Here is a 27,239-nt window from a genome sequence, read left to right on the forward strand (position 1 = left end):
AGGCAGCATGGTGTAGAGGAAAGAGCATGGGTTTGGGGACTTCCCTGGTGGCACAGTGGTTAAGGATCCGCCTGCCAATGCAAGGGACACGGATTCGAGCCCTGGTCCGGGAAGATCCCACATGCCATGGAGCAACTAAGCCCGTGCATCACAACTACTGAGCCTGCGCTCTAGAGCCCGTGAGCCACAACTACTTGGCCTGTGAGCCACAACTACTGAAGCCTGTGTGCCTAGAGCCCATGCTCTGCAACAAGAGAAGCCACCACAACGAGAAGCCCATGCACCGCAACGAAGAGTAGTCCCCGCTCACCACAACTAGAGAAAGCCCGCGTGCAGCAACAAAGACCCAACATAGCCAAAAAAAAAAAAAGTTAAAAAAAACCCCAAAAAGCCCAGGCTCCTCTTTGACAAATAAAACTCCCACTTATCCCCTCTGACTGATGGGGAAACCATTGGCTGTAGGCCTGCTGCTTTTCTTTCTGGGTATTTACTTTTTTTCAAATGTAAAATCATAAAATGAAATATGCTTTTATAGTCAAAACACCCCTCCCTAAGCCCTAGAGATTCAGACCTGCCCCCTCCACCTTTTTTTTTTTTTTTTTTTGTGGTACGCGGGCCTCTCACTGCCGTGGCCTCTCCCGTTGCAGAGCACAGGCTCTGGACGCGCTGGCTCAGCGGCCATGGCTCACGGGCCCAGCAGCTCCGCGGCATGTGGGATCTTCCCGGACCGGGGCACGAACCTGTGTCCCCTGCAACGGCAGGCGGACTCTCAACCACCGCGCCACCAGGGAAGCCCTGCCTCCCCGTTTTGAGGTGGATCTGGTGCCTTCAAGAATGCAGGGAATGGACTTCCCTGGTGGCGCAGTGGTTAAGAATCTGCCTGCCAATGCAGGGGACATGGGTTTAAGCCCTGGTCCAGGAAGATCCCACATGCCGCGGAGCAACTAAGCCCGTGTGCCACAACTGCTGAGCCTGCTCTCTAAAGACCTCAAGACACAACTACTGAAGCCCACACGCCTAGAGCCTGTGCTCCACAACAAGAGAGGCCACTGCAATGAGAAGCCCGCGCACCACAACAAAGAGTGGGCCCCGCTCTCTGCAACTAGAGAAAGCCCACGCACAGGAACTAAGACCCAATGCAGCCAATAAATGAATAAATAAATAAGTTTATGTAAAGAAAAAGAATGCAGGGAAGTTGAGGCCAGGTGAGAGGATGGACATCTAACCTATTGTTAGAATAGACAGGACACATCACTGTTTAGTTTCAAAAGCATGGTGTTCTCTATGGTCTCATCCCCATCCCATGTGGAGAAGGCACCTGAGCTTGTGAGAAGGAATGGGGAGCTCCACCATTTTACCGATGAACTAACTGAGGCCAGAGTGCCTCAACCAAGGTTGCAGGTCAATCAGGAAAACAAAGACATTCTCCCTACAGGTCAAGTCATTGAGGTCTCACATGGCTTGGGCTCTGAAATGGGGCAGGCATGCCCCCTTAGTCTGGTTGGGCGATGGGTCAAGGCCAGATCTTAGGAGTTTAAGGCCTTTTCTTTTCTTTTTTTCCTTTTTTTTTTTTTTTTTTTTATGCGTTACGCGGGCCTCTCACCGCTGTGGCCTCTCCCGTTGCGGAGGACAGGCTCCGGACGCGCAGGCTCAGCGGCCATGGCTCACGGGCCCAGCCGCTCCGCGGCATGTGGGATCCTCCCAGACCGGGGCACGAACCCGCGTCCCCTGCATCGGCAGGCGGACTCTCAACCACTGCGCCACCAGGGAAGCCCCTTTTTTTCCTTTTTTTAAACATTTTTATTGGAGTATAATTGCTTTACAATGTTGTATTAGTTTCTGCTGTACAGCAAAGTGAATCAGCTGTATGTATACATATATCCCCTTACCCCCTCCTTCTTGCGTCTCCCTCCCATCCTCCATATCCCACCCCTGTAGGTGGTCACAAAGCACCGAGCTGATCTCCCTATGCTATGCGGCTGCTTCCCACTAGCTATCTATTTTACATTTGGTAGTGTATATATGTCATTGCTACTCTCACTTTGTCCCAGCTTACCCTTCCCCTCCCCGTGTCCTCAAGTCCATTCTCTACACCTGTGTTTTTATTCCTGTCTTGCCCCTAGGTTCATCAGAACCATTTTTTTTGATTCTATATATATATGTGTTAGCATACAGTATTTGTTTTTCTCTTTCTGACTTGCTTCATTCTGTATGACAGACTCTAGGTCCATCCACCTCACTACAAATAACTCCATTTCGTTTCTTTCTTTTTTTTTTTTTTTTTTGCGGTACGCTGGCCTCTCACTGTTGTGGCCTCTCCCGTTGTGGAGCACAGGCTCCGGACGCACAGTCTCAGCGGCCATGGCTCACGGGCCCAGCCGCTTCGCGGCATGTGGGATCCTCCCAGACCGGGGCACGAACCCATGTCCCCTGCATTGGCAGGCGGACTCTCAACCACTGTGCCACCAGGGAAGCCCTATCATATGGTTTTTATCCTTCAGTTTGTTAATATGGTGTATCACATTGATTTGCATATATTAAAGAATCCTTGCATTCCTGGGATAAACCCCACTTGATCATGGTGTATGATCCTTTTAATGTGCTGTTGGATTCTGTTTGCTAGTATTTTGTTGAGGAGTTTTGCATCTATGTTCATCAGTGATATTGGCCTATAGTTTTCTTTTTTTGTGACATCTTTGTCTGGTTTTGGTATCAGGGTGATGGTGGCCTCTTAGAATGAGTTTGGGAGTGTTCCTCCCTCTGCTATATTTTGGAAGAGTTTGAGAAGGATAGGTGTTAGCTCTTCTCTAAATGTTTGATAGAATTCACCTGTGAAGCTATCTGGTCCTGGGCTTTTGTTTGTTGGAAGATTTTTAATCACAGTTTCAATTTCAGTGCCTGTGATTGGTCTGTTAATATTTTCTATTTCTTCTTGGTTCAGTCTCAGAAAGTTGTACTTTTCTAAGAATTTGTCCATTTCTTCCAGGTTGTCCATTTTATTGGCATATAGTTGCTTGTAGTAATCTCTCATGATCCTTTGGATTTTTGCCGTGTCAGTTGTTCTCCTTTTTCATTTCTAATTCTATTGATTTGAGTCTTCTCCCTTTTTTTCTTGATGAGTCTGGCTAATGGTTTATCAATTTTGTTTATCTTCTCAAAGAACCAGCTTTTAGTTTTATTGACCTTTGCTATTGTGTCCTTCATTTTTTTTTTTCATTTATTTCTGATCTGATCTTTATGATTTCTTTCCTTCTGCTAACTTTGGGGTTTTTTGGTTCTTCTTTCTCTAATTGTTTTAGGTGTAAGGTTAGGTTGTTTTTTTTGAGATATTTCTTGTTTTTTGAGGTAGGATTGTATTGCTATAATCTTCCCTCTTAGAGCTGCTTTTGCGGCATCCCATAGGTTTTGGGTCATTGTGTTTTCATTGTCATTTGTCTCTAGTTTTTTCTTGGTTTTTTTTTTTTGCTGCGTTGGGTCTTCGTTGCTGTGCACAGGCTTTCTCTAGTTGCGGCGAGCAGGGACTACTCTTCGTAGTGGTGCACGGGCTTTCTCATTGCAGTGGCTTCTCTTGTTGCAGAGCACAGGCTCTAGGAGCACGGGCTTCAGTGGTTGTAGCATTTGGGCTCAGTAGTTGTGGCTCATGGGCTCTAGAGTGCAGGCTTTGTAGCTGTGGCGCAAGGGCTTAATTGCTTTTCAGCGTGTGTGTATTTTTTACAGTTTTTTTCCTGTAACTGATATCTAGTCTCATAGTGTTGTGGTCGGAAAAGATACTTGATACGATTTCAATTTTCTTAAATTTACTGAGGCTTGATTTGTGACCCAAGATATGATCTATCCTGGAGAATGTTCCATGAGCACTTGAGAAGAAAGTATATTCTGGTTTTTTTTGGATGGAATGTCCTGTAAATATCAATTAAATCCATCTTGTCTAATGTGTCATTTAAAGCTTGTGTTTCCTTATTTATTTTCATTTTGGATGATCTGTCCATTGGTGAAAGTGTGGTGTTAAGAGTTTAAGGCCTTTAAGGCTGGGCCAGGGAACACAAAACCGGGACTGCAGCTGGGTCTTTTTTCCCAAGCATCCAGCTCGGCCACCCTTCAGCTTCGAGACCCTGAGCAATTAGCTTAATCTTCACTTTCCCGTTTATGCATAAGGAGCTAATAATCCCTGTTTCCTGAGCTGTCCGGCGCAGTAAATGCGGTCGTGTATGAAAAGCCCTCCATCTAGTGCGGCTCCCAGATAAGCGCTCGTAGACTGAGGCTGCCGCACGCTCCCAGCGGCCGGCCCCGCCCCAGGCCCAGGGCGCGCCCTCCACCCCAGGCGACGCGGGGACGCGGGCGGGTCGGGCGCGGGCTCCGCCCTCTGGCTTCGCCTGGCCCGGCCCGCTCGGCCTCGGCGGCAGCGGTGGTGTCGCGCCAAGGTAGGAGGCCCGCGGCGCAAGGCCCGCGGCGCGCGCTCCCGTGGGTCAGGGGCTCGGGCGCGCGGGGCGGGCTGCGGCGGGAGAAGGCCGCGGGGCCGAGATTGCGGCGCGCGCGGAGGGCGGGAAGGCGGGCGCGCGCCAGGGGGCGGGCTGGAGCCGCCGTCCCGGCCCTGGAGGCGCTCAGGGCGTACGCGCCGCACCCTCCGGCGCTGCCCGGCTCGGCCTCCTGGAGAGCGCGCCCGGGGCCTCTGCGGACATCCTGCCAGCCGTCCTGCTCCAAATCCTGCCCGGGTTCCCGCGGGCTCGGGTAGGCGGCAGGAGGCGGGGGCCTGCCCGGGCGCAGCGGCCTGCAGACAAGCGCCTCTCCGCCCCGGGGGTCCCCTCTTTCCAGGCTGAGCTGCGGTAGGAGGCTTTTCCCAATTGTCACCACCAGCAGCGATAACTTGCTGCGGCTTCGTGTGGGCCAGGTACCGTCCCTGCCCTCCTCGCTTGGGATCGTGTTCAGTGCAACATACGGAGTCGAAAGTAGCTCCGTTTTACCGATGAGGAAACTTGAGGCCCAGAGCAGTCCATTGAACTGCCCAAGATGGCACAGCCTGTGCAGGGATTTGGGCCCTCCTTGGGTTACTCAAAGTAGGGCCTGAGACCTCACCCTCGTGCCAGTCTCTGGGGTTGCCGTTACGAGCAGGCTCCCTTGTGATCTTTTTGCCAACCTGAGAGGACAGCGCTCTGAGGCAATGTCTGCCCCCTTGGTGGCCAGTCTCCCCAGCTCCATCTGGGACCTTGACTTGTCTGGGGGATTGGGACACTGGGGGAGGGGGCCATGAAGGTTCTGTCAGTCTGTTTTCATCTGAGATTTCCTGTTTTCCTTAGCTAAGCTCACAGTAGGTGCTTAACAAACAAATCCTGTGGCCAGATCAGACCAGAGGCTAAGGCCAGGCTCCTCAGCCAGGAAAGACCTCAGTAGTTAGAACCCCTGGATCTTGGAGGTTTCCTTGACTTAGCTTCTCCTCTCTGGTCTTTCTCTCAAGCTCTGGGGATGGGGGTCAGCCCTCAGAGACTAGGTACCCCTCCCACCCAGGAGTCCCCTGTGGGGGACACTGCCTGGTTTTTACCTTGAACTCCTGCGAGGTGTTCAGGTGTTGGGTATGTGTTCGCTGAGGCCCTTATGGGAACTCAGTCTGTGGGTCACATCAAACATGGCCAAGACTTGCCCTGTGTGACCCCTGCCAAACCGTTTCTTTTTTTTTTCCATTTAATTTCCTATATTACTACTTGTCTCCTAGCATTTATTCACTCACTCAACAGCTGTTCATGGCGCTTTGGGCCTTAGGCCCTGTGGAGACAGCAGTAAACAAGGACGACTTGGTCCCTGACCTTGGAGCAGACAGACAACGTACATGTAGAAGAAAACAGTGAACAGTTACTGGCAGGAACCACTTTGGCTGGGAGGTCAGAGTTCACAATCTCAGAAGGTGACATTTTTGGCCAGGGTCTGGAGTCAGCCATGAAAGGAAGGGAGAAGAGCATTCCAGGCAGAGAAAATGACAGATGCGAAGGCCCTGAGGTTGGAGCATGCTTGGTGTGTTTGAGAATCAAGAAGGCCAACATGGGGCTTCCCTGGTGGCGCAGTGGCTGAGAGTCCGCCTGCCGATGCAGGGGACACGGGTTCGTGCCCCAGTCCGGGAAGATCCCACATGCCGCGGAGCGGCTGGGCCCGTGAGCCATGGCCGCTGAGACTGTGCGTCCGGAGCCTGTGCTCCACAACGGGAGAGGCCACAACAGTGAGAGGCCCGCGTACCACAAAAAAAAAAAAAAAAAAGGCGGCCAGCATGGCTGGAGTGGAATAGCTGGGGGAGAGGGGAGATGAGGTGGAGAGGTAGACCAGGGCTAGACTGAGCCGGCCTTGTTCACTGCGGTAGGATTTTGAATTTTATTTTGAGAGTGATAGTAGCCAGAGTGGGGGTTGAATAGAAGAGGGATGTGTGAGAATAGACTGGGCTGGGGGACAAGAGAGGAAGTAGGGAGACCCATGAGGAGCCATCTCAGCAGGCCAGGCAAGCAGTGGCAGTGGCTTATATAATATACATCAGAGACCTAGGGTGGCGCCTGGCATACAGTAAACACTACATGATGGTAGCCATTGTGTGATTGTTTAAAACTTTGGAACCAGGCATACTTCTCACCTGTGGCTTCAGCTCTTCATGGCTGGATGACTTTGAGCAAACCATTTAACTTCACCCAGCCTCAGTGTTGTCATCTGTAAAGTGGGTAGAACAGTACCAGCATCGTGGGACTGTCAAGAAGGTTCAAACAGATATGGTACAGATGCAGAAACTGGGGCACAGAGCCTGGCTCATGGTTGGCTCAATATTTTTATTATAAGTTCTAGTCAGCAACTGGAGAATAAAGAAAGGATAAGTGGGTGAGAGCAGCTGGTATGTTTGAAACTCATGAGTGGCCTTTGAGGGACTTTTTGGCTAGGGCCTGCAGCTGGACCTGGTAAATGGCAGCTTTGCAGGGTGGTCAAAGGACTAAGCAGGACTGGGGAGGGAGCGAGTGCAAAGGGTGTGTCCTCTGTGTTTATTCGCCCAACCATGGCTGAGGGTCTACTGTGTACCAGGCAGGGTTCTAGACTGGGTAGGGCGCTGGCTGGGGAGAGGCACAGAATAATTCAGTTCAGTTCACCAAGCACACTGGGTACTGGGAGGAGCCAATAATATTAGTGATGATAACACTAATAATAGACAACACGTATGCACTATGTAACAGTGGGTAATCATTAAGGTAATTCTAGCTGATAGGATAGTGAAATCCTGAAATCTCAGTGGCTTAACACAACAGAAATTTATTTCTCATTTGTGAAAAGTCCTGTTCAGTGGCTTTCTACATGGTGACCCATGGACCCAGATCCCTTCCAGCTTGTGGCTCTCGCATCCCCTAGGAACTCAGCGTTATTTCCCTCCAGCTGAGGGGAGGAGAGGAGTCCTTGTGGGAGGTTTTTATGGGCCAGGTCCGAAGTGGCACACCTTCTTTCTGTCGTAATTCTGCTGGTCAGAACTTGATCACATGGCCATATCTGACTGCAGTGGAGTCTGGGAAATGACTTCTAGCCATATTCCTAAGAAGAATCAGAAATGTTTTTTGGTGAACACAGAGCAGCTTCTGTCACACCATATCCAGGCACATAGCTAAGCGTAGATCATCTTTTTTTAAGCCTCCTAATAGAAGCAGGCACTGTTTTTATCCCATTTTACAGAAAAGGAAACTGAGGCTCAGAGAGGCAAAGTCATTGGCCATTGGCCCAGGGTCACACAGCTTGTGGAGAGGCAGAGCCAGATTGGATTCCTGGCAGTCAGACGCTGAAGCTGTAACATCCAGATCTTTCCTATGAGGAATTCAATTGTCGTTCTGAGAATTGGATGGAAGCTGCAGACATTAGAAAATGCACATACACGCAGGGGTTAGATACGGTTTCTTGGGCTTTATAATAGAACCCAGAAGGACCAGAGGGCGAGAACTTCGTGGACAGAGCCAAGGGCTGGAATCACTCAGCGCCAAGGGTTCTGGCATCCTGCTCCCTTCCCCCATCCCCTAGGGCACTGGCTGGGGAAGGGCACAGAATAATGCAGTTCAGTTCACCAAGCACATCTGGGGCCCCCTCTCTTCCAAGCTGGGCAAGCAGGTCTGGAGAGCCTGGCCTGCGGGTGTTTGTGGCTTCCCCCTGCTCTGGTTATGGGTGTGCAGCCTGTAGAGGGGATTTCTGGAGGCTGTCTGGAGGTGGGAAAATGGAGTCCCAGGGTTTTGTAGTGACAGCTTCCCGCCTCTGGCTGAGTTTAGTTTTGCCTAAATCTGGCCTTGGTTGCCATGGCAATGTGGAGGCACTTATTTTTTTGGCCCAGTGTACCCTGTTCCCTGCTTTTCCATTTCCAGAGCAGATTCCCCAGTTGGGGGTGAGGGTTCCAGGCTCCGCTTGGACTGATGTACGTTTATGCAGCACGTGCTGCATTCCTGGGTCTGACTTAGACACGGTTGGTAGAGCGTTGAAGTACAAATGCCCCGGTCTTGCCCTTGAGGCACTTATTGGGAGGCTGCCTGGCTTAAGTGGAAAGAACTTGGGGCTTCCCACTTCCCTGCAGCAGTGTGCCACTTTGAATAGGTAAGAGCCCCAACCTTTCTGTGTCCCGGTTTTCTCATCTGGAAATGGGTTGAGGTGAGGATTTAATGGGATAACATGAATGTGCCTCCTATGGGACATGGCATTAGAGCAGAGGGCACCCTGAGGCCGTGGGCCAAGAGGGAGCAGGAGCCCAGACACATGGTGCTAATGACAACGGGAAGAGCAGCCGCCATTTACTCGCTGCTCACCACGTGCCAGCTGTGGTGCAAACCCCTTACACTGTTCAACCCATTTAATCTTCACAGTGACTCTATGTGGTAGGTGCTATCAGCTTAATTTTAGAGATGAGGAAACTGAGGCTCAGAGAGGTAACTTGTCCAAGGTCATACTGCCAACAAGTGGCAGAGCTGGGGCTCCGATGCGACCCCATATCTGACCCTGATTTCAGAGCTGACAGCCTAACCACTACACCGCACAGCCTCCTTGCCTTAGGGAAGGAACAATGGCAGGCAGTGGGTGGACCTCTGAGCCCCAGGGTCCGGGGTACAGGGACTGTACATTTCAGATCTTCAGATGAACGAAATCAGTACTGATCACATGCTCACTCTGAGCCCGGTGCCCAGTTGTAAGCTCTCTATGCCCCCAGGTGACTCCATGGGATGGGTGCCAATAATTCGCATCTGACACGAAGACACGGAGGCTCAGATAGGCAAAGTTGCTTTCCCTGGGGCACACAGCTAGTGCGGGGGTGGGGCTGGGAGTTGGAGAAGGGGGATTCAGCTCCTTGACTGGGCAATTCCACAGCCTGCACCTGATGTGGGAAAACGTCATCCCAGCACCCTATAAAGACATTCTTAGCAAACCCTGTGACCCCTTTTCTGGGTCAGTAAAGACAGTCTTGAAGACTGGCCTTTCCCGCCTCCAGTATGCTGACCCCACCCCCTGCGCTTGGAGAGGGTAGGTGTGTGTGCCTGTGTGTGTGTGTGTGTGTGTGTGTGTGTGTGTGTGTAGTGGGGGGGGTCTTCACCTCCAGGTCCCTTCCCCCTTTCCCTTCCCCCTCCTCTCCATCCTTTCCCTCTTCTTTCCACTCCTTCCCTTTCTCTCCAACCTCCTCCCCTCTCTCCTCTCCTCCCCCTATTCGTCCTTCCTCCTCCTGTTCCCCGCTGCCCAGCTTCCCGCCCACCCTCTCCTTTCCCCTCCCCTCCCCCCTCAGCCCCGCCCACCTCCCTGATCACGTGGGGGCGCCGCCGGATTTAAGCCTAATCTGCCCAGCGCTCAGCACAGCAGTCTGGCTGTAGGGTGGGCGGGCTGTGTTTGTCTCCAGGGCGCTGGCGCAGGGTGCCCACAGCCTCCACCCCATAAACTTGGGGCTGGAGGGGTCGTTGGAGGCCCAGCTGGCACTGGAAGCGGTTATCCAGGTGGGTCCTGGGGGCTGTGCCCACCCTGTCCAGGGCAGGGGAGTGTGGGCCTAGCAGGAGTGGGAGGCGTGGGCACATCTTAGGGGTCCAGGAGTGGGAGAGGTGTGGTGGCGGGGTGCGCAGGGACCCCAGCTTGCAGCTCCCGGCCAGACTGGTGGTAGAGGGGTGCTCAGGTCTCAACTCCGTGACTCCCTTATCCAGTGCCCCTCGAGTGAAGGGAAGTCCCTACTTCCAGAGTTTAGGGTTGAGGTGACCTCTGCTGGAGCAGTGGGGTCATCACCCATCTAGGGCGGGAGCTGGATTGGAGCCCCCAACGCTCTGTGCTGCCCTGGGAGATCTGTGAGTGGGCCGTGGGCTTTGGTTTGCTTCTCTGGCCCCCGAGGGGGCCTCCTTCCCGGGGCAGGGGGCACACAGAGTATCCTCCCATTGGGCTTTTTGCGATTCTAACTCCCAGGCTTCCTTCCATTTGGGGATTTCCCGAGGGTCTCCTGGGCACCCACATCTTTGTTTGGTGCGGCAGGACTTTGTTTCTCTCCCACCCACACCAGGGAGCCCAAGGTCCCAGGTTCCCCGCAGACCCTCCCTCTTTCCCTGCAGACACTGGAGAGCAGCATCCTGGGGTCGGGCCAGGAGAAGGGCCTGAACGTGCAGGACCCGGCCCAGGATTCCCAGCCCATCTGCCTGCCTGCCCGCATCAGGGAGATTGTCACCCGCAACTTCTCCCAGCCTGAGAGCCCAGGTACCACTCCCCTTCACAGACACTGCCTGCATCTCACCTCTTCTCACATCCCCCTCCTCAACAGTCATAATGACGATCATGAGTGCAGCTTCCATTTCTTGAATAATCACTGTGAGGCAGGCACAAGCCTGTGATGGAGGGTCCCATTTTACAGATGAGGAAATGGAGGCTCAGCGGTATAATTTTCCCAGACTTGTTCTCCATGCGATGCTGCTGGAAGGCAGGGCTGAGCACCCCCTCCTTGCTTGCAGGCAGCCTGCTGCAAAGACTTAAACCCCAAACACCACATTCTCTCCCAGGGAAGGTGTGAGCTGGGTGAACCCAAGATTAGAGGGGGAGGGCAGCTCAGCTTAGCTCAGGGCTTTGTAGAAGTATAAGGAGTGGCAGTGTCCATTCCCCACCCGGGCAGGAAGGCTGATGGGCCCCTGCTCCCCCTGGAGGGCAACACCCACACCTCATATTTGGGTCGAGAGAGTCTGGGAAGGGCCCCCTCAGCTACAGCTCCTCGTGGGGACCTGGTCTATCTTCCTGCCTCCAGGGTATGGGTAGGGCACCTGTAGGGGGAGGCGGTCCCTCAGGATGCAGGTGGAAGCTAATTGTGTGCCCGCTGTCCCTCTCCAGCCCTGCTGCCGGCCACCGAGATGGCATCCATGCTGTCACTGCAGGAGGAGAGCCAGCTTCTTCAGCAGGAGCTGTCCCGCGTGGAGGACCTGCTGGCCCAGAGCCGGGCTGAGCGCGATGAGCTGGCCATCAAGTACAACGCGGTCAGTGAGAGGGTGCGTGCTGCGGGGGGCTGAGAGCTGGGCTAGGGGCTCCCCTGCCACAGGGGTGGGGAGACAGCCAGGGCAGGCCCACTTCCTGGGCAGAATGTGGGCCCTGGAGTCAGGCCGCCTCCATTCAGATTGTGGCTCTGCCCACTTGAGCGGCCTTGAGCAAATCACCCCGCTCTGCGAACCTGCTTTCCGTAGCGGGGACAGTAATGTGACATGGAGCTGTGAGGAATCAATAAGACGAGGGGATGAAGTGCCTGGAAACTGGGGTATTTCATTCCTGGCTGTCCCGAGCCTGCTTGGGGGGTGGGGCACGGAGAACAAGACCCCTAGAGGCCCCTGCCACCCCTTGAGCCTCTGGGCATCTTCCTATGCCCCCGGTTACCTGGGACTTGGGGTCCACCCAACAGGCTGGGGTAGGCACAGGCAGCCACAGACCTGCCCTGCTCCCCGTGGGGGTGAGGCCCAGCAAAGGAAGGAAGGAAGGAGAAGCCGGGCCTGCCGCAAGTCCAGGCAGGATTCACGTCCCCCGGGACCTGTGCCGCCCGGGCCTGGGCAGGAGGTCAGTGTGAGTGGAGTACAGGTGTTTCTTAGTGCATTTTCTCCTTTAGGCCTCCAGGCTCGAGGGAAATGACCCTGGGGAGTTGATGGTGGCTGAAAGTTGGTGAGAGAGTTGCATGAAGGAGGGAGTGTGTGTGCGGATGGGAGATGTGTAGGTGGTAATAACACTCATTATAGTAGCTGCTGGTTACTGAGTGCCTACTCTGTGCCAAGCATGAGCTGGGTGCTTTACATTTAATGCACCAAGGTCGGGACCATTATGATGCTCATTTAACAGAGGAGACAACCAAGGCTCAGAGAGGGAAAGCACCCTGCTTGAGGGTCACACAGCTGAGGGCTCTGTGTTACAGTTCTGTTTCCTGGGTATGGGAAGAGGCAACCGGCCTGGGAGTTCCAGGGGGCACCTGGCCCTGGGAAAGCTGGAAGGGCCTCAGACGTGACCCCTGATGTTACAAACGGAAGATTGAAGCTGGCCCAGGCTCCCCTGTGTGGGACTAGCAGAGCTAGGGATGGCTAGACCCCTGAGCCGGGCCTGTCCACACAGGGGCTTGTATACCCGTGATGGGAAGAGGGATCTGTGTTCCTCTGTGTCGTTGTGGGATGTGCCTGTGTCCTGACATCCGCCTGCCTGGACAAGCCCCTGACATGTTGGGACTTGCAGAAGAGCAGGATGGTGGCCGGCACTGGGGACCGTGCAGAGCTAGTTTTCCCAAGGTTTGCAGGGGGCGTGGCAGGTGGGCTGGGCGGAGTCTGTATTGTTGTTGGTGGGCCCTGAGACAGCCCCCTCCTAGTTTAGGCTGGTCATCTTTTGGCCCCTGGCACAGTGTCAGGCCCCTGGGGGCTGCCTCTTTTACTTTTATTTATTTATTTTTGGCTGCCTCTTTTATTTTTATTTTTTATTTTTTATTATTATTATTTTTTTTTGTGGTACGCGGGCCTCTCCCGTTGTGGAGCACAGGCTCCGGACGCGCAGGCTCAGCGGCCATGGCTCACGGGCCCAGCCGCTCCGCGGCATGTGGGATCTTCCCGGACCGGGGCACGAACCCGTGTCCCCTGCGTCAGCAGGCGCCCTCTCAACCAGTGCCACCAGTGAAACCCTGGCTGCCTCTTTTAAATGCCAATTTCTGACTGACAGTGAGGCTAGCACTGCCCCTCAGGCTGGCATGGGGAGGGAAGAAGAGGTGGAGGTAGCAGGTCCCTTTTCTTCTAGGACACAGCTGTGGGGCTGGGCCGGTTGGGGGAGCTGCTTTAGTCTAGAAAGTTTCCTTGTGTGGCTGGAGAGACCCCTGAATAGCATGTAGAGCGAGCCTGGCAGGAGACTGTCCTCTGTCTGAGATGTGGCCCCCTGGAGGCAGGGGCTGCATGACAGTGACCTTGAGGCCTTTCCTGGGGGTGGGTCCACAGGGAACCTCAGAGCCTGGAGATCACCTCATTAGAGATGGGGAAACAGGCCCAGGGAGGGGACGTGACAGGCCCAAGGTCGGTGGTGGAGCTGGGCCGAGACCCCTGGTCCGGGGCTCTGTGCTCCTGCGGCGCCGTCACTCCCTGCTGCCCACTTGTCCCCGGGCTGCAGGTGACAGGGCGCCCTTGTGGCTATAACTGCTGCACGTGTGCTGGCTTAGGGGGCCAGTCAGTGAGGTTGTTCCGACCCCTTAAACCCCACAGCATCCCTGGGAAAGGGGAGTGGAGGTGAGGTCAGGGTCTCTGTCCTATTGACTACATGTAGGGAAACTGAGGCAGGGGCTCCTAGTGGCTACCTCCCAGGTCAGAGGAAGAACCTCAGGGTCCCAGTGGAGGCCCCCGCTTCTTCCTGTCCCTGACGAGCAGGTGCTGGGCGAGGCAGCTGGGATGGGAAGGAAGGAGTCGGCTCCACAGGCCAGGCCCCCTGCCCCCCCACCCCCAGTGTCCGTGGCAACCTGGACGGGAATGTCGGGGACTGGGGCAGCGGTTGCTAGGGGAGACAGTAAACTTCTTTCATCCCTGGCTTGGTAGCAGCCTCCTTCCCTCTTGAATTACAAGTAAAATTGAAAGGCTGCTTGGTGAGCAGCAAAGTTTGTGGAAAGGGGTGGGGTGTGGCCAGGAGTGGCTTGGGTCTGGCGGGGAGCGCTGGAGAAGCGGTGGAGCACCTGGCGGCTGCAGGAAGCCCTCTAAAGCCACGAAGCAGACAGCAGCTGGTTCACACAGATGTGCAAAATGCACACAACACAAGCCGCAATCAGACCCTCCCCACACACCAACACAAACCCACGTCGGGGAGACACTCAGATTCACAGAAGCTGCCCGGACACCGCACAATCCCACCCACACGCACAGTCACACACGTGGTGTATCCGGCACACGCACACCGCAGACAACACAGCATCGTCTCACAGCTCCTGGACACCTACAGCCAGACAAAGGTACACACAAGTGCACAGACGCGTGCAGAGCCCAGCTTCGCTCCCCAGGTCCGCCCACTTGTGACTGCACACAGTCATACAGACACATGGACACACGGGTGCACCTGAAGACGACCCATCGCCCGCAGCACAACGTAGACCCTGGACTGCAGCCGCCACCTCACCCGGTCCCTGTGAAGGCCCAGACCCAGAGACACACAGGGTCCCACATGGAGACAGATGACAAGACGCACCCCACCCACCCCCAAGGAAGCGCCCGCATCCATGCACAGCACACTCACAGCATCTCGGTGCCACCGTCACCACATGCAGACGCGGATGCTCTGCCCATCACCTGACTTTAGGTGGACTTCGCGCAGATACTGGCCACGGGCCCGCAGCACACCCTCCAGGTGGAGACCCCCTGCACGTTGCCTTCTCCACCCTCAGACCGGATCCCCACCCACATAAGCTGAAGCCTCCAAGCAGCCTCCGTGGGCACAGTCACCCTGCCCAGCGCTGTCCCCGGGGGTGGGCGTGGTTTGGCCGAATATCAGCTTCCCTGTGCACCGAGGCCGAACAGAAATACAGAGACAGGGATTTTGGAGGAAGAGAGAGATGGCTTTATTTTTCTGCCAGGCCGAAGGCAAGACACAGCAGGCTAGCGCCTCAAGAACTGTGCCCCCCACCTTGGGAATCAGGGAAGATTTTATATGTGGGGCTCGCAGTCCGGGGTATGTGATAAGGATCAGAGTAGTGAAGGTCTTGCATTCTTCCTTTCCTTTGCATTATTTCAAAACAGTCATAGCTGGCGTCAGGTTGCCCAGTAATTGGGGTCCGGCGGTCTGGTAATGGTGTCTGTTTGCCTCGTTCGTTTGCCTCTGGTTTATCAGCCGGCGACCTTGTTTCTGAAATGCAAAAACTATAGGGGGTGATTTGTTATCCAATGTAAGTGCTGGGACAAAGTAAGGTTAGGGATTGAGAGGCAGGGGATGTAACTCAAAGAGCTAGGCGTGATAGGTGCTGAACGTAAATTACATAGTGTCAGGGAGTGAGGTTAGCTTTGTAAAGTTACTACAAATTAGTGACAGTTAAAGTAAAACGAGGAGTGATTAACTCTTTCAGGCCAGGTTATGTTTCTTCTCTAGCCTGTTCACTGTTCCCTTTGTTCTCCTTGTTCTCAGGGGAGGGAAAACTTCATTTCTATATTTGCTGCAACAGGGGTGGGGCCGGAGATGCCTCTCAGCTTGGTGGCTCACTGGGTCTCTCCTGCCATACCGCTTAACACAGGCCTGGAGGGCTGACCTGGCCTGGCCCCGCTACTAGCGTGGGTGAGAGTAGCTGCCCTTGCCATTGGCTTCCCTGGGACCCAGTGTGGGTGGGCGTGTGAATACCCTGCCCGGGCTTTTGCAGGCCAGGCACTGGGCTGGGCTCTCGTGCTGTTGGTTCTCCTTGGGCACTGTCGCTTCTCTGTTGGTCTTGCTTGTCCTCAGCGGCCTCCTCCCTCCTCCCTTCCAAACAGCTGGAGGAGGCTGAGGGGCCCCCTGGGACCAGCGGGTACCTAAGGGTGTTAGGGGGTTCCAGGCCAGCAAGGCAGTCAGAGCCGGCAGGCATCCTGCCTCTGCCCCCAGGGTCTGATGATGAAGGAGCTGCAAGCTGCCTGTGGGTAGGGGAAGGGCGGCGACCCACCGCAGAGGCTTCCCATGAGTCGAGGGAGAGGAGGGAGCCCAAGGCTAGGCTGGGCTGAGAGGGCGTTAATAAACCACACCTTATATTAGAACCCGTGTGCGCACCTCTTACAAACCTGAGCGCTGTGTATGTGGGGAGTGGGGGCGGGGTGAGTTCATCTGTGTCACCTTCGGGGTGTTTTAGGTGGCCTCTGTGTGTCACGTGCGTGCATGTCTCTAGGCTCAGATATGCATACGTGTATTGATGCCTGTGAATGTATTCACGTGCTCATGCTGCTAATTCATGAACATTGCGACTGCCACTGTTCTAGAATACAGTGGGGACAAAATCCAGGCTTTTCTGAGCTCGCTTAGGGTGGGGGTGGGGAGACAGGGGCATGAATCCAATAATTATCCACCACAGGGGGTTGGGTGTCTTGGAGGAGAGGCTCACGGTGTACCCAGGGCCTTTAAGGTTTAAAACCAGGTGCATCTTTGTGCTTTGCATGCACACGTTTGTGGGCCCACCTGCATGTGTCCACGCACACCCAGTCTGTGTATCCGCGCTTGCCCAGTCTGTCTGTCCATGCACGGCTGCATTACCTGTGCACACGTGCATTGCATCATGGTATTGCCCACATGTGCCTGCAAGGCATTGTGGGTCCAGGTCCAGCCTGGCGCCCCCTGCAGAGGCCTGTGACTGCCTTCCCGGGGGGCCCAGGACTCTCACCCAGGGCCCTTCCCTGCAGCTGGAGCAGGCTGTGCGGCTGGAGTCTGGGGAGCTGGAAACACAGGAGCCCAGGGGGCTGGCACGGCAGAGCGTGGAGCTGCGGAGGCAGCTGCAGGAGGAGCAGGCCTCCTACCGGCGCAAGCTGCAGGCCTACCAGGAGGGCCAGCAGCGGCAGGCCCAGCTCGTGCAGCGGCTGCAGGCCAAGGTCAGGGCCACCCACTCCTGCTCCTGCCCACCCTTGCGCTCACTTGGCCCGGCCCCCATGCCCCCTGGGGCTGACCGGCCACTCTCCACCCATCCCCAGATCCTCCAGTACAAGAAGAAGACCTCGGAGCTGGAGCAGCAGCTGCTGGAGAGAGCTGCGGAGCTGGGGCAGCAGCGGCTGAGGGTGGGTGCCGGGCTGCGGCAGGGCAGACGCTTCCCTCCACGTTGCCCAGCCTGATGCCCCCGCTTCTCCCACCCAGGCCACAGAGCACAGCCATGACCTAGAGAGCACCCTCATCCGCCTGGAGGAGGAACAGCAGAGGTGAGACACAGCGGGGGATAGCACGCGGCTGGCAGGGCTGTCCTCTCTGGCCACGCACCCACTGGTCCCTTTTCCCCCACCCAGAAGCGCCAGCCTGGCCCAGGTGAATGCTATGCTCCGAGAGCAGCTGGACCAGGCGAACTCGGCCAACCAGGCTCTGAGTGAGGACATACGCAAGGTGACCAGCGACTGGACACGCAGCCGCCAGGAGCTGGAGCAGCGGGAGGCAGCGTGGAGGCGCGAGGGAGAGGTGGGCACCGGGGAGCTGACCCGAGGGGAACAGCCTATGGGGGTGGGGGCGGGGGAGGGGGAGGGGGGAGGGGAGGGAGGGGGAGGGAGGGCCCTGCTGGTCAGGTGAGCCCTTTAGCAGAGGTAAATGTTGTCATAATAATAGCCTTGATTAGCACATACCACGTGCCAGTGCCAGGCAGGCGATTTCTCCTCTGTTCCTCATAGTAACCATATGTGGAAAGTGCCGTCATCCTCCTTCTAAAGAGAGGTTGAATAGCTGTCCAGTCATGCAGCTGGCTGGCAGCTGGGATGCAAAGCTAGGTCCCCAGTGCTTTCTGCCCTTCCTCACTGCTCCTCGCAGTCCGTGGAGGCTTTGAAATCCAGCTCCCCGAGCCAGCGGGAGGCTTGAGCTGGTGACCATACAGCTCCGGCACAGCCCTGTATGCGGGCCCAGAGCCGGCCCACTGGGAGCCTCCGGCGTGGTCAGAGCTGGGGCAGGAAGTGGGCCGGCCCCGCTCCAGCCCCTCACTCAGCCCCTCTGCCCTCCAGTCTTTCAACGCCTACTTCAGCCACGAGCACAGTCGCCTGCTTCTCCTGTGGAGGCAGGCTGTGGGGGCCCGACGGCTGCTCAGCGAGGTGAAGATGTCCACCGAGAGGTGAGGAGGCCTGGCCGGTGGCGGGGCGGCTCGGGGAGACGCTGCAGCAGCCGGGAGACAACCCTGCTTTGCACACTGAATTCAACTCAACTCAGCTGAACTTCGGTCCAACCCAAAACACCTACCATGTGCCGGGCCCTACGGAGATGCAGAGGCAACTAGTAATAATTAACTCTTACCAAGATCATGGCGGTCACTTAGTATTTACTTAATGTACTTGCTAAATTGGCTATTTATGACCAAATGACTAAGGCCAAATACCAAATACTATTTGGTATTTATTAAATTTACTGTTTCCTAGTCATTACCAGTAAATAGTAAACGTTTACTAGGTGTTTGCTCTGAGCTAGGCTCTTTGTACATTTTATTTCATCTCATATCCACAGTGTCCCTATGAGGTAGGAACTGGAATGATCCCCATTTTACAGATGAGGACACTGAGGCTCAGAGAGGTAGAGTGGCCTTCCCAAGGTCACACAGCAGTAAGTAAGTGGCTGAATCAGGATTTGCAGTTCCTGCTTTTAATCTACTATGATATTCAGCTTCTGCTAACAAGGACCTCGCAACCTCTAGGGAATTCCCTGGCGGTCCAGTGGTTAGGACTCCACACTTTCACTGCCAAGGGCCGGGGTTCAATCCCTGGTCGGGGAACTAAGATCCCACAAGCTGTGTGGCGTGGCCAAAAATTAAATTAAATTAAATTTTTTAAAAAAGGAACTTGCAACCTCTAGACTGAGGAAGTGAGTGGTCAGTGACATGAAAGTGGAACAGAAAGGATGTCCTAGATGCTCAGAAAACTGGGAGGGGTGGAGAGGTCAGAAAAATGCTTCATTGAGGAGGTGGAATTTGCTCTGACCCCAAGGGATGGGCGTGGTTTTAACTGGCAGAGCTGAGGGCGCCCCAGGCAGAGCAGCAGAAGCAAAGGCTTGTCGGTGCGAGAAAATGGCAACCAGTGGGGTTGAAGCAAAAGGCAAGTGAAAGGAGGTCAGGTTGGAAAAGAGCCTCAAAGGCCTCCTGCCGCAGGGGACTTGGTCCTGCTTGATCTTTGGGCAGGTGAGGCTGCAGAGGCGAGAGCCTAGAGGCAGGCAGACCAATTTGTTTCCTTTTGTGCCTTAAACATTTGTTTGAGAGCGATGATCTTTTGTTGAGATCATCTACTATTCTCCAAATTTACTACTAGTATCCAGATTTCCAGTTGACCCATCAGTGTCACTGATGGTGTTTCTTCACTTTTTGTCTTTAAAATTGTTTGAATCAGGATCCATAGATGTTCACAAAGTGTGAGTGGTTGATTTGTCTTCTAAGTCTCTTTTATTTGTTCAGGAAACCGGGACAGTTGTCCTTAGAGATTCCCACAGTCTGGATTCTGTGGCGTCCTTTAACACCTTTGTCCCCTGTAAATTGGATGTTGGATTTAAGGCTTGATCAGATTCAGGTTCGGGTTGTTGTGTTTTGCTTTGTTTTGTTTTGACAAGACGTCTTCATAAGCGCCATGTGTACTCTGCCATCAGGAGCCTCTGTCTGTGCGTTAGCAGCCCTTGACGCTCAATGCCAAGGTCCAGACGTTCGTCAGAGGCTGCAGAATCATTATTGTCTCATTCTGTCACTTCTTCATGTATTAACTGGAATTCTTCTATAATAAGGCACTTCCTCTTCTTACCGTTAGGTACCCAGTGGTACAGTTCATTAAGGAAAGGGGAGGATTTAACCTATGTGATATATTTAAAATACCTAATTTTTAATTAGCATTTAAAATGTTAACATCTTGCTTTTGAATAACTCACACATGCACAAGGTTCAAATTTCAAAAGGGTGTATGGTGAAAACTCTTCCTGCCGCCTCTGACCCAGACACTCAGGCTCTATGTTTTTTTTGCGGTACGCGGGCCTCTCACCGTTGTGGCCTCTCCCGTTGCGGAGTGCAGGCTCCAGACGCGCAGGCTCAGTGGCCATGGCTTACGGGCCCAGCCGCTCCGCGGCATGTGGGATCTTCCCGGACTGGTGCACGAACCCGTGTCCCCTGCATCGACAGGCGGCCTCTCAACCACTGCGCCACCAGGGAAGCCCCTCAAGCTCATTTGATACAAGCAAATACAGCAGATTGTACATTTCCCCCCCAGCCCCCACTTTTCTTTTATACACTCTTGGGAGAATTTCATCTTTGCAGTTCTTTTTTTTTTTCGGGCACACCGCACAGCTTGTGGGAGTTCCCCAACCAGGGACTGAACCCATACTCCCTGCATTGGAAGCGCAGAGTCCTAACCACTGAACCACCAGGGAGTTCCCTTTTTGCAGTTTTTGAAGATGCTTTGTCCACCCAATAGTTATAGCTGGGAATTGGTTCCACGTCAGGCTCTAAAGAGCTTCCCCATTCGTTTTTCTTGGCTCCAGAGTATTCCATTGAAGGGATGTATCATGATTTTTTTAATAGCAGCTCCCTGCCGAGTTACCTGGTGGCCTAGTGGTTAGGATTCCAGGCTTTCACTGCCGAGGCCCGCATTCAATTCCTGGTCTGGGAACTGAGATCCTGCAAGCCACGCGGTGGCCAAAAGAAAAAAGAAAAGGCGATAGCAGCTCCCTTTTGATAGATATTTAGGTTGCCACCAGTATTTCTTACATGAGCAAGGCTGCAGTGGACCCCCTTATACACAGGTCATTTTCCTTGCGCTGGGGCATATCTGTAGGATAAATTCTGAGCGATGGAGTCAGTGGGTCCTAGAACCTATCCATTTATAATTTTCAGAGTTCTTCTAATTGCCCTCTGTGTGGTTACACTCACCCTCCCACCAGGAGTGTAGGGAGAGCCTGTTTCCCCACAGCCTCACCTACACTGCATTATGTGACTTTTTGTCCCCAGTCTGATAGCGACAAATGGCATCCCACTGTAGTTTTAATTTACACTTGGGAGCCCTCCCCCGCATCCCATCCCCATCTTGTGTTCTCTACACCAGGGACCTGCTGCAGCTGGGAGGGGAGCTGGCCCGGACCTCACGAGCCATCCAGGAGGCGAGCCTGGGGCTGAGCGCAGGCCTGCGGCTGGCCGAGAGCCGGGTTGAGGCATCCCTGGAGAAGCAGGCCCTGCTGCAGGCCCAGCTGGAAGAGCAGCTGCGGGACAAGGTGCTCCAGGAGAAGGACCTGGCCCAGCTGCAGGTGCAGAGCAACCTGGACAAAGCCGACCTCAATGCCAGGTGGGCGCCCAGAGGCACCACGCGAGGCAGACCTCCCCACAGAGTGTACGCCCGGAGATTCAGGGAGGAGGGGGTGTCTGTTCAACAGGGATGGGCCCTTCCCCTGTGTGAGTTCAGCCAGTCTCCCCAGGCACCCCGTTTGGCAGAGGGGGAGATGGAGGTTCATAGGGCTCTTGCCCAGGGCACATCACAAACAGTTCAGCCTCTGCTCCTGAGACCTAGACTAGTCCCAAGGTGTTTTCCCATGAGATAAAGTGGGTGGCCACCTCATTCTCGTTTAGAGATGAGAAAGGAGAGTGACTTCAGGTCACACGGCAAGGGAGGTGAATCCTAGGGTCCCTGCCTCAGGTTTGGGGAAGCATGAAGGACACAGAGCTGGTGGGTTTGAGGAGAAGCTTGGGTGGGTCTCCCATTCACCTGTGTTGCTCCCCTACCTCCAGAGTGACTGAGCTGGCCCTGACAGTCGAGCGCCTTCAGAACCAGAATCTGGAAAAGGATCGGCTCAACAAGGCCCTCACTGAGAAGCTTGAGGCCCTGGTGAGATGCAGGGCAGGGCGGGGGGACCGACCAGATCCATGGACACAGGCTGAGGGCTGGGTAGCTTGGGCCAACCCCAAGCATCCCACTCAGACTCAGTTTCACCCCTCATTAATTGAGCACCTAGTATGTGCCAGCTTTAGTGTGAGCGCCTAGTGGGTGCCAGCTTTAGTGGTAAGCACATTCACCTCCTTTATCCCATTTCATCCTCTCAGCAGCTCTGTAGCATGATCCCCATTATACAGATGAGGAGCCTGAGGCCCAAGGGGAAATACTTGTCCAGAGTCTCAGAGCCATTAAGCTGGGGAATCAGGACTTGGACTCAAAGAGCTAGCCCAGGGCTCTTTCTTTTGGAACTCAGCTGCTGCCCCACCAGAGGGACCCCTCTCAAGGGTACTGCCTGGGTTGGTCATCCTTCTGTGTGGGGTCTGGCCTGGGTTCTACGTCCAGCTCTCCTCCAATAGGCTGTGTGACTTGGGGCAGGACACCACACCTCTCTGGGCCTGGTCTGTTCAGTGAGGAAACTGGGGCCGCTGTGGGGTCTACCGAGCTGCTGGCCCCTGGGCATGGCCTTCGAGGCCAACTGATTGGTGGTAGTCCCGTGAGGGAGACGAAGGTCGGGTTTCTGACTAGGGCAGAGACCCTGACCCCTCTTTGCCTGTCTCCTCAACACCACTCTAGGAATCCCTGCGGCTCCAGGAGCAGGCGGCCCTGGAGACGGAGGATGGAGAGGGGCTGCAGCAGACCCTGAGGGACCTGGCACAGGTTCGGAGCCAGGAGAAGCCAGAAGGGGTGGGAACCCTGAGCAGGGCAAGGCCAGGTAGTCCTGGGCCACCACGACCCCTGGTGGCCTTCAGCTGAACTGCAAGTGGTTGGGGGCCCTGGAAACCTAGGCTGCTGTTTAACACCCCTGCTAGTTCCGCCCAAAATCTGCCACCTCCTGCCCCCCACCCCCGGGGGAGTTCCCCGTTGGAGAGGAGGCACTGCATGTTCCCCGCCCATCTGTGAGAAACGCTGAATCATGTCTTCCCAGTAAATGGGAGGCCTTACCTGGTGGGCTGAGGGCTGTGAGCTAGCGGAGGTGAGAAAGTGCTGCAGGGTTAGGGATGAAGCTAGACATGAGGACCCTGGTGGCCCCACTGCCTCCCGAGGCTTCTTTGCCCAACTAACCCCGCAGCTCCCCTTCTCCTTCTGCCTCCCTAACCCACCCTCAGGCCGTCCTGTCAGACATGGAGAGCGGCGTCCAGTTAAGTGGCTCTGAGCGTACAGCGGCCGCATCGGACAGCAGCCTGCGGGGGCTCTCGGGGGCCCGGACCCCGTCCCCACCGAGGCGCTCCTCGCCCGGCCGTGGCCGTTCCCCCCGCCGAGGCCCATCCCCTGCCTGCTCGGACTCCTCCACACTAGCCCTGATTCACTCCGCTCTGCACAAGCGTCAGCTGCAGGTCCAGGTAAGAAGGGGCCTGAGTGTCCTGGGGCGGAGCTCGAGTCCAGCGGGGAGGGGCTTGGGCAACCTTGATCGGAGCCGGGGGTCTTAGGGGAGGAGCCTGAGCATTCAGGCTAGAGTCAGAGCCTTGAGAAACGGCAACTGAGTCAGGACCCATGGAGGTGGCTGAGAGCACTGGAGGAATCTGAGTCTAGAGTGGGAGGGGCTTGAGAAGCTTGGGGCGGAGCCCGGGGTGGAGTAAGAGGCCTGGTATAGGAAGGGAGATGGGGTTCCCACACAGAGCCAGAGAGCCTTGGTGTGTGTTTGGAGGGGGGCGGCGTCAGAAGTGGGGGAGGGGAAGGAGTGTGCTTGGCGGTTTGTCTGGTGTCCTGGGGACTTAGGTTGCCTGGGACCCCAGGGAGATGGAGGCTCAGAGGCCTTGCAGAGGTCTCAGAAGGCTGGTCAGGGCACGATGCAGGGGAGTGGAAACTGAGTCTGGGGGCGTAGCTCCACTTTCCTGCCCCAGGCCTGGACCCAGGCCTAGGCCGCAGCATAGGCTGGTGTGCATTGTGCGGAGAGCGGGGAGGGTGCTTCACAGGGTTCCCCTACACTCAGTGATTCCCATATGCCACAGGACATGCGGGGGCGCTATGAGGCCAGCCAGGACCTCCTGGGCACCCTGCGGAAGCAGCTTAGTGACAGCGAGGGGGAGCGCCGTGCCCTTGAGGAACAGCTGCAGCGTCTTCGGGATAAGACCGACGGGGCCACCCAGGCCCAGGAGGATGCACAGCGCGAGGCCCAGCGCCTGCGCAGTGCCGTCGACCTCCTGAACAGGTGCGGGGAGGTCAGAGGTGGGGAGCCCAGAGAATAAGTCAGCGTCTGGGCCTAACACGAGCCAGAGCCTGTGAACATGCAGATTTGCACTAATATGGTCATAACTAGCCGCATGTGTCTGTTCAAATGTAAATTAAGTAAACATTTACAAATGTAAATGTTTGCATTAGCCACATTTCAAGTGCTAACAAGTAGGACATATGACTATAAAACATTTCCATCATCTCCAAGGGCCATATTGACACTGTTATTCTCGACTCTGTCTCTCGGAGATTTTGGAGACAAGAAATTATCCACTCTTAGCTGCCTGGTTGTTTTGATTATTTGGGTGCTTGTTTTTTGGTTTTTCTCTTTGTAAATGTAACCACGTAATAAAAAGTTTGAAAAATTGAGGGGAAATAAAAAGATGGGACCTCCTCACAGCTTCGCCTGCTCATCCTAACCCCTGTTAATGCACTGGCTTTGCTTCCGGTTGTGTTTCCTGGCAGTCAGTTTGCAAACCTTTCCAGTATACCTACTATGTGCTAGGCTTATTGCCAAGTGCTTCCTGTGTATTATCTCAGTTAGTCTTCCCATCAAACTCATGCAGTTCACAACTGTTACTGTCCTGAGGTTGAGAGACTTGTCCAAGGTCACACAGCGACGTGGCTGGGGTAGGAATTAGGATTCAGGTCTATCTGACAGCAAAACCAGTGCTTCCCATGCCTTGGAAGGAAAGGAGCTTTTTTATGTAGTTGGATTCCCAGCGAACACCTCATTTTTTTTTTTTTTTTTTGCGGTATGTGGGCCTCTCACTGTTGGGGCCTCTCACTGTTGTGGCCTCTCCCGTTGCGGAGCACAGGCTCTGGACGCGCAGGCTCAGCGGCCATGGCTCACGGGCCCAGCCACTCCGCGGCATGTGGGATCTACCAGGACCGGGGACGAACCTGTGTCCCCTGCATCAGCAGGTGGACTCTCAGCCACTGTGCCACCAGGGAAGCCCGAACACCTCATTTTGCCTTCTACTATTTTTCTTAATTTCATGTCAAATGTTTTTTATTTTTTAAACTTGGACAGAGTTTGACCCCCACCCTTTTTTTTTGATAATTTTATTTACTCATTTATTTATTTTTGGCTGCATTGGGTCTTCGTTGCGGTACGTGGGCTTCTCATTACGGTAGCTTGTTGCGGAGCATGGGCTCTAGGTGCACAGGCTTCAGTAGTTGTGGCACACGGGCTTAGTTGCTCCGAGGCACATGGGATCTTCCTGGACCAGGGCTCGAACCCGTGTCCCCTGCATTGGCAGGTGGAGTCTTAACCACTGCACCACCAGGGAAGCCCATGTCGAATATTTTTTCCCACCTACTGCCAGCCTTCATATCTAATACATCAATATTTACAGGTTGCCACTTTGAGCGCAGGGGGGCGGCAGTGGAGGATATGATAGCGATCAGCCCTAAGCCTGAGCTAGAAACCCCTGCCTTGGAAGGAGCCTCCTCCTTCCCCTGCCCTGGCTACCATGTGCTGCTGGCCTGGTCAGCAGGCAGTTGTGGGATCTGGACAGACCCAGCTCTATTGAGCCTCCCAGAATTGAGGGGCATAGGGTGCTCTAGGGGGCATTTCCTGGCCACGTGGACTAGCAGAGCTGGCAGCAAAATTGCCCACATGTCTCAGGAGCCTAGCCTGGCCTCTTCACCTGGTGGGGTGGTTGGAGATAACGCCAGTGCCTCCATCCATTCCACTGGGCCTCCAAGTGGGCTGGTTGGGGTAGAAGGAAAGCTGAGTGCCCTTTGCCGGGAAGAGTCAGCTCCAGGGAGACGTGGATGAAATGAGTGGGCCATGCTTAGGGGCAGGAAGGCTTTCTAGAGGCCGGGGCCTCGGAGGATGGGAGGATGTGGCTCCTGGCTAGGACAGCAGCACGGCCATCTTCCCCGGTGGGAGTGGCCTCTGCATCCCCTTCAGCTCCCCCTCCCCTTGTCCTGCAGGGAGAAGGACAGCCTAGCCCACAGCCTGCAGGTGGCCCAGCAGCAGGCTGAGGAGCTACCGCAGGAGCGGGAGAAGCTGCATGCAGCCCAGGAGGAGCTGCGGCGCCAGCGGGAGCAGCTGGAGGAAGAGCGGGAGGACGCAGCACAGGACAGCGCATGGACACGCAGGGAGCTCGAGCGCAGGTGAGTAGCTTCTGGCTCCCTGCCAGGGCCGCTTGGATGGGCCGTGGTGCTCCCGACTGTCCCTGGGGGCTAGGGAGTACTGACTGTGTCTTGGGCCTTCTACCGTCTCAAGGATCCTCATGGCACCCCTCTGCTATAGGGTCTTCTCACCAGACCCATTTCAGGAAACTGAGATTCAGGGAGGTTTAGTCATTTACCTGAGATCAGAGAACTGGTAGGAGGTAGAGTGTGGATGATGATAACAACTGGACTTCCCTGGCGGTCCAGTGGTTAAGGCTCCGCGCTTCTACTGCAGGCGGCGTGGGTTCAATCCCTGGTTGGGGAGCTAAGATCCCACATGCCTTGCAGCACAGCCAAAAAACAAAAAAACCGAATATAACAGTAGTTATGTTAACTATATAGCATTAGTATTATTGTTAATTAAGTTAATTAACAATAACATTAATATAACATTAATAATTTTAAAATTTAAAGTTATAATAATAACATCAGTACTTATATTACTAAGTACCAGGCACCTTTTTTTTTTTTTTTTTTTTGCGGTACGCGGGCCTCTCACTGTTGTGGCCTCTCCCGCAGGCTCCGGACGCGCAGGCTCAGCGGCCATGGCTTATGGGCCCAGCCGCCCCGTGGCATGTGGGATCCTCCTGGACTGGGGCACGAACCTGTGTCCCCTGCATCGGCAGGCAGACTCTCAACCACTGCGCCACCAGGGAAGCCCCAGGCACCATTTTAAGCACTTAGATTCTCTTATTTAACCTTCACGATAACTCTGTGATGTAGGAGCTATTATTATCTCCATTTGGATGAGATGGATGGCGAAACTGAGGCACAGAGAGGTTATGTAACTTGCCCAAGGTCACACAGCTAGTTAGTGGAAGAGCCAGGATTTGA

The 27,239-nt window shown here is 54.8% G+C and overlaps 1 protein-coding gene and 1 long non-coding RNA gene across 9 annotated transcripts in view; one reads left to right on the forward strand and one right to left on the reverse strand.

The window, feature by feature from the left end:
- The first annotated feature begins 4,318 nt into the window (after positions 1-4,318).
- CROCC (ciliary rootlet coiled-coil, rootletin) overlaps positions 4,319-27,239 on the forward strand; it is a 49,291-nt gene continuing 26,370 nt past the window's right edge. For 2 of the 8 annotated variants that reach the window (XM_032642449.1, XM_032642476.1), the window contains exons 1-14: positions 4,319-4,421; positions 10,557-10,698; positions 11,320-11,474; positions 16,824-17,009; positions 17,109-17,192; positions 17,269-17,330; positions 17,415-17,580; positions 18,111-18,217; positions 21,168-21,404; positions 21,845-21,941; positions 22,623-22,706; positions 23,156-23,389; positions 23,999-24,198; positions 26,163-26,345. In XM_032642449.1, coding sequence (XP_032498340.1) covers positions 11,340-11,474; positions 16,824-17,009; positions 17,109-17,192; positions 17,269-17,330; positions 17,415-17,580; positions 18,111-18,217; positions 21,168-21,404; positions 21,845-21,941; positions 22,623-22,706; positions 23,156-23,389; positions 23,999-24,198; positions 26,163-26,345 — 1,775 coding nt within the window. In that variant the 5' untranslated portion in view covers positions 4,319-4,421; positions 10,557-10,698; positions 11,320-11,339. Of the gene's footprint in view, positions 4,422-4,665; positions 4,889-10,556; positions 10,699-11,319; positions 11,475-16,823; positions 17,010-17,108; positions 17,193-17,268; positions 17,331-17,414; positions 17,581-18,110; positions 18,218-21,167; positions 21,405-21,844; positions 21,942-22,622; positions 22,707-23,155; positions 23,390-23,998; positions 24,199-26,162; positions 26,346-27,239 lie in introns of those variants that run through there. The other 6 variants (XM_032642466.1, XM_032642456.1, XM_032642487.1 and 3 more) reach the window with 6 other exon arrangements.
- Positions 15,008-18,101, reverse strand: LOC116759105. The gene is made up of 2 exons (XR_004351370.1): positions 17,742-18,101; positions 15,008-15,315 (listed from the first exon to the last, which is right to left on the reverse strand). It is a non-coding gene; the product is annotated as an uncharacterized LOC116759105 (long non-coding RNA).

Source organism: Phocoena sinus, chromosome 1 (genome assembly GCF_008692025.1).
Source record: "Phocoena sinus isolate mPhoSin1 chromosome 1, mPhoSin1.pri, whole genome shotgun sequence".
Taxonomy (NCBI): Eukaryota; Metazoa; Chordata; class Mammalia; order Artiodactyla; family Phocoenidae; genus Phocoena; species Phocoena sinus.